This window comes from Phyllobates terribilis, unplaced genomic scaffold (genome assembly GCF_046119375.1).
Source record: "Phyllobates terribilis strain yellow unplaced genomic scaffold, ASM4611937v1 Scaffold_12__6_contigs__length_324123572, whole genome shotgun sequence".
Taxonomy (NCBI): domain Eukaryota; kingdom Metazoa; phylum Chordata; class Amphibia; order Anura; family Dendrobatidae; genus Phyllobates; species Phyllobates terribilis.
This window is the reverse complement of record NW_027362772.1, coordinates 301,439,629-301,451,231: the sequence shown is the minus strand read 5'-3', so window position 1 is coordinate 301,451,231 and position 11,603 is coordinate 301,439,629. Positions and strand designations below refer to the sequence as shown.

The following is an 11,603-nucleotide window of genomic DNA, read 5'->3' as shown; positions in this document are numbered from 1 at the left end:
TCCCCTCCCCAGGCCATCACGCGCCTCCCCTCCCCAGGCCATCATGTGCCGCTGAGGATGTGAATGGAGAAGAAAAGCCAAGAATCATCAGGAGTGAAGCGCAGAAGTTACGGGAGGTTTATTAGGACGATACATTTCTGGTTGGGTTTGGAGAGAAGCGTCACAGCCGCAGAGCGGGCGCCGGGGTACAGGACGCAGATCCAGAGCTGGAGACGGTAGTTTTATGATTTTTATTGAGACGAGCGGTGGAAACACTGAAGAATCGCAAATTAAATTAAATACAAAAATAAATCTACACGAGGAAACGAGCGAACGATGAGAAGGACGATCAGTGCAAACGAGTAATTAGTGGTAGGTTATGATCACTACATGGTTACACGAGAGAGCGGCGAGGACGGGGGGCGGCCACGAGACCGGGGGGGGGGGGGGGAGCACGTAACAGCACCTGGATCACCCCCACAGATCCTGTGTGACAGGACCACCACTCCATTCACACAGGCGACTTTGGGACCCCCCGTTGTGATAGGATTTCCAGTATCGTCAGGGTTAATATCTCTCCGTCTCCATTGCACAAAATTACCATATATATATATATATATATATATATATATATATATATATATATATATATATATATATAAAAAAATCTGACCCTTTACATTAGCAGCACGGAAAACAATGCCGGCGCAGCGGAAGGCGGCACCAGGGCAGGATGACGGATCTCTGTGACATTTAAGCAAAAAATAAATGTTCTGCCATTATAAAGAAAAAAAAAAAAAAAAAAAAGCGCTGGTCTGAAAAGCGACAAATCCATCAATGGCGTCCGCCGCGGCCTGGAGAGCTCGCAGCTCCGGTCACAGACATTACGGAAAGTCACCCCCCCGGACCGCACCGCCAGAGGAAGTGAGGAGCGATAACTGGTGGGGATCAGACGCCATCGCATATCTCTGACTATATCTAACAGCCGGGAAGAGTCCGACATCTCTGTTCCCATGACCAGAAAAGCGGCAGAGGAGCCCGTGAAATGTGCGGCCACCAATGGGTTAAAGGGTGTCATAAGTGAATTCCCAGTCCTCAGACCCCCACGATCAGTTCTGCACGGGAAGTGGCAGCCGTCCGCCGCAGAATGGCTTCATGTGGGTGAATGGGACTGGCTGTAGTATCCTGCAGAGCGGCGCTCCCAGCCTGGAGAACTTGTGAAGGGGACACAGCACTGGGGTCCCTTTATTTCCAGTATGGGTGGTGGTCCCAGAGACCAGACCCCCAGTGATAGCAGCACCGACCGAGGTGAGAATACCCTTTTGAAGTGTTCTCAGTCTGGGCCCAGAGACTTGCTGGAAACATTTAAAGGGGTTGGACGTCAATAGGCCTTCAACGTAAAAGTCCTGGACAACCCCTTTAACGGGAGGACAAAATCCAGGCTTTACTGAACTACAGATTCCAGAATGCCCAAGATTAGGGGAATGTATGAACGCAGGGGCCGCAGGAATGCATCATGTACAGGGCTCAGAAAATGGCCTGGAGTCACAGCGGGAGGCGACGGAGAACGCGGGTGTCACCCGGTACAATAAGCCAAGGACGTCTCATAGTGCAGCGACAGCATGGACGCCGTGCGTACAGGTGACAATGGACGTGGACTTCCCCTTTAAGAACAGTGTGCAAAATGCCCCATCACAAAACATCCAGGTCTGAGCCATGATTCATGCACATGACTGGTTCAGGCTCCTCCGTGCTCATCAGTCCATAGAGCAGCGCCCGGGACGCTACAGCTGCTGCAAAACTACAACTCCCAGCATGCCACAGGATGGGAGTTGTAGTTTTGCAATGATTGAGGAATGACTGTTTGTATACCAGATCCTGTACTGATGAGACGGAGACGGCTGCATACAGGCGGGAATGACGGCTCTGCGGATATGGCTGGAAGCCATTGGCTACGGCGGTAGCTGCTGCAGGGTGTGCGGGACTTTTAGAGGGCGTCGCGTCCCTTTAAGGCTGGAGCAGATTGTAACTTTCTCCCAGGAGACATCACAGTCCTTGTAAATGGAGGTAACTGAAGGTGCAGGGTCAGGAGTGCTGGAGCGAGTACAAGAATCCATTATGGCGGAGGTCCCACGAGGAGTCTTTGGAAAGCTCGGCCCGCCCGGACCTGGGGTTCCAGTTACTTGACGAGTTCCTAGTTCAGGCAGGACGGCGGCATCAGGACGTCATGTAGTGCTGCCGCAGCCGCGCTTGCAGGGATTCGTGGGTTAAATTGTGCCGCGTGATGATTCCCACGATCTGCGGAGGGAAATCGATTACACAGGAGTTTGCTGCCGCCTACTGTTCAAAATCAGGTACTGCAGGATTAAAAAAAATAAAAATAAAAGCGCTCCGGACTAAAGTGCACAAATTAAAGGCGTCCTCTGGATTTTGGAATACATGAGCAAACCAACTTTCCCGTTATTCTGTGCGTTTTATTTCCTCCAGGAAAGTGGATCCGTCACCAGATTTTACGATACAATATTAAATTCATGACACACTCAGACCCGTATAATCCCTTTTGAACGTTTTCCTGCCCTATAATAAAATTTGCCCCGGATAATTAAACTGGTGATTTTATGAGCATATCAGTATCATTCAGCCATTCTGACAAGGGTTTCACAGTAAAAACACCAGCCTAATCAGGTCTAAGTTTTTTTTTTCCAATGATAGGAAAATAGCGTTCCCAAGGTGCATTTTATCAAAACCACGTGTGCTGTATTCACCCTCCCCGGGTCTAAAGCAGAGTCTCCGCCACTGCTCCCAGTCTTTTATGGTCTGCAGCGCGGGGGTACAGCGACTGAGCTCCGTTATTGGCTGCTCACCCATGGGTGGTCTTAACGAGTGGTCGTCAGCTGTGTGGTGGACCTCCGCCTTGAGACACTAAACGAGAGCCCACCCTACACCCTGATATGAGAGACCACCATGATCGGTCACCCTCGACGCCTGTACCCTCCGTCCATAGCAAACAAGTAAAAGTTACCCCCTCCTCCCCACGATCACTTACCTCTCCCACCGCATTCACCACGGGCAGGTGCCGCAGGCCCATGGTTCTGAACAAGTTAAACACCTGGGAGGCGTGGGTGTTCGGTGACACCGTGAAGGGTGATGGGTTCATGTAGGGAGCGACGTCCTGCGACACAAAGAAAGGGAGTCACAGAAGAAGGGCAAAGACGACATTGTGCCAATATTTCCTGCTGCCTGAATAGAGAAAGCGGCGCCCCCTTCTGGAGAGGCTTCTGTGTGTAGCACAGTGCCACCTGGTGGCAGTAAAGCATATGGCTGTGCAGATAACTCCTGTCCCGCTCTCCTGGCAGGGACATAGGATATAGGAGTGCACCTGATATTTATAGGATCATTAATTGCCGGACCCTCGTGTTCTCCTCCCTGCAGTGGGGGGGCGTCTGTGTCTTACCACAATCATTCGCGGGTTGAGGAGGGTCAGGTTGACATCGTGGATGTCGGGGTAGCGGGGATAATCCTCCGACATGTCGGCGTGGGAGAGGCGCGGCTGGCTGGCGCTCTAGAAAACGGAAAGGTCATAAACAGTAACCCAAGATGGCGTCACAGACGGGCGCAGGAGCGACGAGACTTACCGACTGCGTCTCAGAGTAACAGACGCCCCTCACTAATAATGTGACCAGCTGCGAGCGCAGGACGAGGCCGTGGAACGTCAGGGGCCGGAAGCGCTCCTCCATGGTCCACTCCTCGCTGGGGGACTGGTCGGGGTACAGGTTCGGGTACGGGGTGTACCTGGAGGCACAGCAACGCCGTGAGTTATAACGGTTCTCATGACCACCATTAATGGCTCACAGCAGGACATCCCCCCCCTACTCATCGCTGCAGTCCTGCATCAGGAAGGACAGGATGAACGCGGCCACACTCGCCACCACGTGGGGAGGCGTCGGCGGACATTTCCTTACTTCCGCTCTAGCATTTGCTGCAGCATGTCCTCCTTCTCGGCCGGTTCCTCCGCAGCCAGCTGCTCGTCGCACATGTTCCGCAGCTCGCTGGACGGGTAAGACTTCATGGACTGACTCCTCTTCCTCTGCTCGCCGGCGCGGGTCAGGATGCTGGACTTCTGGAAAAGAAGGACGATAGTCTGGATGATAGCGGCCTTCATCTCCAGCTCAGGCGAGTCCTAACCTCATCATAAAGGGAAGGTCTAGTGTTAACCCCTTTCACACTGCAGCCCTTTTCCATTTTCGCGTTTTCGTTTTTTGCTCCCCTTCTCTTCCCAGAGCCATAACATATGGCCGTGGTTTTTTTTTTTACCGCGTTCACTAAATGCTAAAACTGACCTGCCATTATTATTCCCCAGGTCATTACGAGTTCGTAGACACCAAACATGTATAGGTTCTTTTTTATTGGAGTGGTGCAAAAAAAAATCCAAAATTTGTTTAAAAAACAAAAACAAATGTCGCCATTTTCCGAGACCCGTAGAGTCTCCATTTTTCGGGATCTGGGGCCGGGCGAGGGCTTATATTTTGCGCGCCGAGCTGACGTTTTTATTGCTACCGTTTTGGGGTAGATACGATGTTTTGATTGCATGTTATTGCACTTTATTGCAATGTTGCGGACACCAAAAAAAACGTAATTCTGGAGTTTTGATTTTTTTTTCTTGTTACGCCGTTTATCAACCTGATTAATTATTTTTATATATACTGATAGATCGGGCGATTCTGAACGCAGCAATACCAAATATGTGATTTTTTTTTATTGTTTTAGCTTGAATAGTGTGAGAGGGGGGTGATTTAAACTTTTATATTTTTTTTTTTATATTTTTAAAAACTTTTTTTCTACTTTTTACTTGCTTCAATAGTTTCCATGGGAGACTGGAAGCTGCGATGTTCTGATCGCCTCTGCTACACATGAACACCGACCACTGGGCGGCGCTCATAGCAGATCGGCAATGACAACCGCAGGGGTCTCCTGCAGACCCCAGGTTGTCTTGCCAACCCATCGGCGACCTGCAATCATGTGACGGAGTCGCCGATGGTCGGCGCCAGTGATGCGCTTCCGGCTTGATCATGTTAAATGCCGCTGTCAGAGATTGACAGCGGCATTTAACATCTGAGGGTGGATTGTGATTCCACCTGCGACTGTTAGGGGCGCATTGATCAGATCAGCTGTCATGTCCCCGGAAAGTTGCGGGCTCAATTGCTGAAGCCTGCGTCAAAGGTGGAGACACGACATGCGACATACGTGTACATGAGCGCACTGGGTATTCCCATCTATTATCCTCAGGATATCCCATAATTCAGCCGGAAGGAAGACACTGTAGCCGAGGGTGTTGTCATTCACTGCCAGCAAGCAGAGATTTGGGTATAATAAGGCCGCCCGTGACCCCGGTCAGGTTCTCCACCTTATACTTGATGTTGTTGCTGATCAGCTGGTTTCCCTTCATAAACTCCTTTTCGTTCCCTCGGTTCTCGGTCACTACGGGGAAGGCGTGATGGGCGGTGGTCCGCAGGATGCTGACCAAGGACTGGATCCGGGTGTGGGGGTACACGTAGGTCAGGTTGGGCTCCATGATGTCACAGGCCCTCAATCTACGGGCACATAAGTTAATGTTAACAATGGGGAAATTCTCCCAGCAGCGTTCCCCCCCCCACCAGATCAGAACCAAAAACGGGCCGACACCTCTGCATTAGGACTACAACTCCCATCATAAGCGGCCCCTTACTTGTCCGTCTCCTCCTCCGTCTCCCACTCCAGCAGGGGGACGCCCCTCAGCGCCACGTGAATATCGTAGAGGCCTTTGTTGAAGAAATCCCCGGTCCACTTAGCGACCTGAAAATAAATACATTTCTCGGTGATTGAGCCATAAAATGACAGAAAAAAAATAGTAGGGGAACCACATAGGGTCATGTCAAATCCTTGAAAACAGTTCTAAAAACAGCGCCACCCTGTGTACAGGTTGTGATACTGCAGCTCAGTTCCATTTAGAGCTGAGCTGCAATACCAGACACAACCTGTGGACATTGGGTGGTGCTACATTTTGGAACTGCGCACCATATTATTCTAATCTTGTAAGCGGCCTAGATTGTGTAAAGCCCAAGTCACATCAGAAGCTGCTGTCAGATCTCTCAGTGCGGTAAAATTCTGAATGCAGCTTCGGATGTGACTAGAGCATAGTCATGATTTATGATGACGCAGCGTCGCTCCTCACCATCAAGGTGATCATGATCGGTAATCCGTAGGAGATCTCATTAGTGGATTCGATAAGGATGACCGTGAGGCTGATGGTCATCCGCACCACGCCGCCCAGGAAGGCGGCCGCTCCGATCAGGGCAAACGTTCCGGAGTAGATGTGAGTCAGACCCAGGTAACTAGGACAGAAACGCAGAAAGTTACCGACTGAAGACGCGTCGGGACAAGGCGAAACCTCGCGGCTGCTGCTGCTGTGCTGTGCTCTACCTTTTCAGGAGGTTTGCAACCAAGCGACCAAAGGCAGCGCCGCAGAGCAAGGAGGGGACGAAGAGGCCGCTAGGGACGGACAGCCCGTACGTCCAGCAGGACAGGAGGAAGTACATACAGCAGAAGAAAGACAGAGTGACCGGACTGAAAGTGCCTGGAACACAAGAGACGGACACGAGCCTTCACACCACTGCACACGGCCCCCCCAGCACCGACGTGGCGGAGGACCAGCGCTCTGCACACACTGACCGTCCTGGTGGAAGAGCTGCAAGATGGCCGACTCCTGGGGGTTGAAGAACAGCGTCGCCATGTCGTTGTAGGTGTTGTTAGGACAGAAGAAGGTCTTGATGCTGGAATTGACTTCATCAGAAGAAGAGACCTGAGGCGACAAAGAAATGGGGGGAGAATCAGCGGCTGCTTCCAGGGGAGCGAGCAGCAACTTCTGAAAACTGCTCTGGATGTGAGTGGAGGAGAAATAGAACTGGCTGATCTCCAGCCCTGCGGACGGCGCTCCGCTGTCCTCATCTGTCCAATAGACCATGCATGACTCCATCACAGCAGGGGACCCCCATTTGGGTGGTTTTGTGGGGGTCCCAGCTATTCTATGAGCGATGAGATATCAGGAGGGGGGACGCGGGGTTCACCTGTGCCGATATATCAGGGGGAGAAGATGGACAGAGGCCAGCGCTCAGATACATGGGGGGTCCGTACTGAGAATGATGGGGAGGGAGCTGTTCAGGGCCAACGCCAAGAAACCCAGGGGGTCCTCGATAATACACCTAAGGGGCCGACACCAAGATATCTGGTGGGAGGGGGGTAGGAGGCCTGTGCCAAAGACATGAAGATACCTGGGGGCCTGTGTCAAGATACCTGGGGGCCTACACCTAGATATCAGGTGACACTTTGTGCAGAATGAGAGGAAAGGCTGAGAATGAGAAGGATAAACATAAGAACCCCGATCTTGTCCATATGAATAATGATGGAGTACCTGTACTGCGATGCTGCTGTTATTCCAGTCAGTAGGGGGAGACAGTGAGCGACATTCCCCCAGAACCATCGATGACACAAAGACAATGACGGTGGTGACTAAAGAGACCAAGAGACTCTCACAGACTCTGGAAAAGAAGGAGCGGTGTCATGGCGTGGTACACTGGGGTATGTGCTGGACGGTGACTGCGCGGCACCGGTACCTGATCAGCTTCGGCTTGGGGTGCACGTTCTTCATCCGGTATTTCGCTAGTCTTTTATTCAAGCAGTTAAATGTGGCTCCAAGCAGCCCCCCGACCACCCCCATTATAATGAAGAAGGCCAAGTCCACCACCGTCCACAGGTGACACTTCTTATCAGAGTCCGAGCACTGTGGAAGGAGCATAAACATCACATAAGAAAGGTGACGAGGACTGTGGAGACTCCTAAAGGGGAGCGAGACCCCGAGGATAACCGAGAGCTGGAGGAGGATTGTATGTGCACAGCAGAATAGTGAGTGAAGCTCTGGAGGATAATACAGGAGGTAACTCAGGATCAGTAATGTAATGTATGTACACAGTGACTGCACCAGCAGAATAGTGAGTACAGCTCTGGAGTATAATACAGGATGTAACTCAGGATCAGTAATGTAATGTATGTACACAGTGATGGCACCAGCAGAATAGTGAGTGCAGCTCTGGAGTATAATACAGGATGTAACTCAGGATCAGTAATGTAATGTATGTGCACAGTGACTGCACCAGCAGAATAGTGAGTGCAGCTCTGGAGTATAATACAGGATGTAACTCAGGATCAGTAATGTAATGTCTGTACACAGTGACTGCACCAGCAGAATAGTGAGCGCAGCTCTGGAGTATAATACAGGATGTAACTCAGGATCAGTAATGTAATGAATGTACACAGTGACTGCACCAGCAGAATAGTGAGTGCAGCTCTGGAGTAGAATACAGGATGTAACTCAGGATCAGTAATGTAATGAATGTACACAGTGACTGCACCAGCAAAATAGCGAGTGCAGCTCTGGAGTATAATACAGGATGTAACTCAGGATCAGTAATGTAATGTATATACACAGTGACTGCACCAGCAGAATAGTGAGTGCAGCTCTGGAGTATAATACAGGATGTAACTCAGGATCAGTAATGTAATGAATGTACACAGTGACTGCACCAGCAGAATAGTGAGTGCAGCTCTGGAGTATAATACAGGATGTAACTCAGGATCAGTAATGTAATGTATATACACAGTGACTGCACCAGCAGAATAGTGAGTGCAGCTCTGGAGTATAATACAGGATGTAACTCAGGATCAGTAATGTAATGTATATACACAGTGACTGCACCAGCAGAATAGTGAGTACAGCTCTGGAGTATAATACAGGATGTAACTCAGGATCAGTAATGTAATGTATGTGCACAGTGACTGCACCAGCAGAATAGTGAGTGCAGCTCTGGAGTATAATACAGGATGTAACTCAGGATCAGTAATGTAATGTATGTACACAGTGACTGCACCAGCAGAATAGTGAGTGCAGCTCTGGAGTATAATACAGGATGTAACTCAGGATCAGTAATGTAATGTATATACAGTGACTGCACCAGCAGAATAGTGAGTGCAGCTCTGGAGTATAATACAGGAGGTAACTCAGGATCAGTAATGTAATGTATATACAGTGACTGCACCAGCAGAATAGTGAGTGCAGCTCTGGAGTATAATACAGGATGTAACTCAGGATCAGTAATGTAATGTCTGTACACAGTGACTGCACCAGCAGAATAGTGAGTGCAGCTCTGGAGTATAATACAGGATATAACTCAGGATCAGTAATGTAATGTCTGTACACAGTGACTGCACCAGCAGAATAGTGAGCGCAGCTCTGGAGTATAATACAGGATATAACTCAGGATCAGTAATGTAATGTCTGTACACAGTGACTGCACCAGCAGAATAGTGAGCGCAGCTCTGGAGTATAATACAGGATGTAACTCAGGATCAGTAATGTAATGAATGTACACAGTGACTGCACCAGCAGAATAGTGAGTGCAGCTCTGGAGTATAATACAGGATGTAAGTCAGGATCAGTAATGTAATGAATGTACACAGTGACTGCACCAGCAGAATAGTGAGTGCAGCTCTGGAGTATAATACAGGATGTAACTCAGGATCAGTAATGTAATGTATGTACACAGTGACTGCACCAGCAGAATAGTGAGTGCAGCTCTGGAGTATAATACAGGATATAACTCAGGATCAGTAATGTAATGTATATACACAGTGACTGCACCAGCAGAATAGTGAGTGCAGCTCTGGAGTAGAATACAGGATGTAACTCAGGATCAGTAATGTAATGAATGTACACAGTGACTGCACCAGCAGAATAGTGAGTGCAGCTCTGGAGTATAATACAGGATATAACTCAGGATCAGTAATGTAATGTATATACACAGTGACTGCACCAGCAGAATAGTGAGTGCAGCTCTGGAGTATAATACAGGATGTAACTCAGGATCAGTAATGTAATGTATATACAGTGACTCCACCAGCAGAATAGTGAGTGCAGCTCTGGAGTATAATACAGGATGTAACTCAGGATCAGTAATGTAATGTATATACAGTGACTGCACCAGCAGAATAGTGAGTGCAGCTCTGGAGTATAATACAGGATGTAACTCAGGATCAGTAATGTAATGTATGTACACAGCGACTGCACCAGCAGAATAGTGAGTGCAGCTCTGGAGTATAATACAGGATGTAACTCAGGATCAGTAATGTAATGTATATACAGTGACTGCACCAGCAGAATAGTGAGTGCAGCTCTGGAGTATAATACAGGAGGTAACTCAGGATCAGTAATGTAATGTATATACAGTGACTGCACCAGCAGAATAGTGAGTGCAGCTCTGGAGTATAATACAGGATGTAACTCAGGATCAGTAATGTATGTACACAGTGACTGCACCAGCAGAATAGTGAGTGCAGCTCTGGAGTATAATACAGGATGTAACTCAGGATCAGTAATGTAATGTATGTGCACAGTGACTGCACCAGCAGAATAGTGAGTGCAGCTCTGGAGGATAATACAGGATGTAACTCAGGATCAGTAATGTAATGTATGTACAGTGACTGCACCAGCAGAATAGTGAGTGCAGCTCTGGAGTATAATACAGGATGTAACTCAGGATCAGTAATGTAATGTATGTACACAGTGACTGCACCAGCAGAATAGTGAGTGCAGCTCTGGAGTATAATACAGGATGTAACTCAGGATCAGTAATGTAATGTATGTACACAGTGACTGCACCAGCAGAATAATGAGTGCAGCTCTGGAGGATAATACAGCATGTAACTCAGGATCAGTAATGTAATGTATGTACACAGTGACTGCACCAGCAGAATAGTGAGTGCAGCTCTGGAGTATAATACAGGATGTAACTCAGGATCAGTAATGTAATGTATGTACACAATGACTGCACCAGCAGAATAGTGAGTGCAGCTCTGGAGTATAATACAGGATGTAACTCAGGATCAGTAATGTAATGTATGTACACAATGACTGCACCAGCAGAATAGTGAGTGCAGCTCTGGAGTATAATACAGGATGTAACTCAGGATCAGTAATGTATGTACACAGTGACTGCACCAGCAGAATAGTGAGTGCAGCTCTGGAGTATAATACAGGATGTAACTCAGGATCAGTAATGTAATGTATGTACACAATGACTGCACCAGCAGAATAGTGAGTGCAGCTCTGGAGTATAATACAGGATGTAACTCAGGATCAGTAATATAATGTATGTACACAGTGACTGCACCAGCAGAATAGTGAGTGCAGATCTGGAGTATAATAGAGGATGTAACTCCGGATCAGTAATGTAATGTATGTACACAGTGACTGCTCCAGCAGAATAGTGAGTGCAGCTCTGGAGTATAATACAGGAGGTAACTCAGGATCAGTAATATAATGTATGTACACAGTGACTGCACCAGCAGAATAGTGAGTGCAGCTCTGGAGTATAATACAGGATATAACTCAGGATCAGTAATGTAATGTATGTACACAGTGACTGCACCAGCAGAATAGTGAGTGCAGCTCTGGAGTATAATACAGGAGGTAACTCAGGATCAGTAATGTAATGTATGTACACAGTGACTGCACCAGCAGAATAGTGAGTGCAGCT

The 11,603-nt window shown here is 48.5% G+C and overlaps 1 protein-coding gene across 1 annotated transcript in view; it reads right to left on the bottom strand.

Moving 5' to 3' along the window:
- Positions 1–215: 215 nt before the first annotated feature.
- The window catches only part of CLCN6 (chloride voltage-gated channel 6), a 23,425-nt gene continuing 12,037 nt past the window's right edge, over positions 216–11,603 (bottom strand). Inside the window, exons 12-23 of the mRNA XM_073657233.1 lie at positions 7,629–7,795; positions 7,427–7,553; positions 6,688–6,817; positions 6,439–6,592; positions 6,191–6,350; positions 5,705–5,811; positions 5,384–5,570; positions 3,942–4,099; positions 3,615–3,771; positions 3,434–3,541; positions 3,026–3,151; positions 216–2,277 (exon numbers count right to left, since the gene is read on the bottom strand). Coding sequence (XP_073513334.1) covers positions 2,197–2,277; positions 3,026–3,151; positions 3,434–3,541; positions 3,615–3,771; positions 3,942–4,099; positions 5,384–5,570; positions 5,705–5,811; positions 6,191–6,350; positions 6,439–6,592; positions 6,688–6,817; positions 7,427–7,553; positions 7,629–7,795 — 1,662 coding nt within the window. The 3' untranslated portion in view covers positions 216–2,196. The remainder of the gene's footprint in view (positions 2,278–3,025; positions 3,152–3,433; positions 3,542–3,614; positions 3,772–3,941; positions 4,100–5,383; positions 5,571–5,704; positions 5,812–6,190; positions 6,351–6,438; positions 6,593–6,687; positions 6,818–7,426; positions 7,554–7,628; positions 7,796–11,603) is intronic.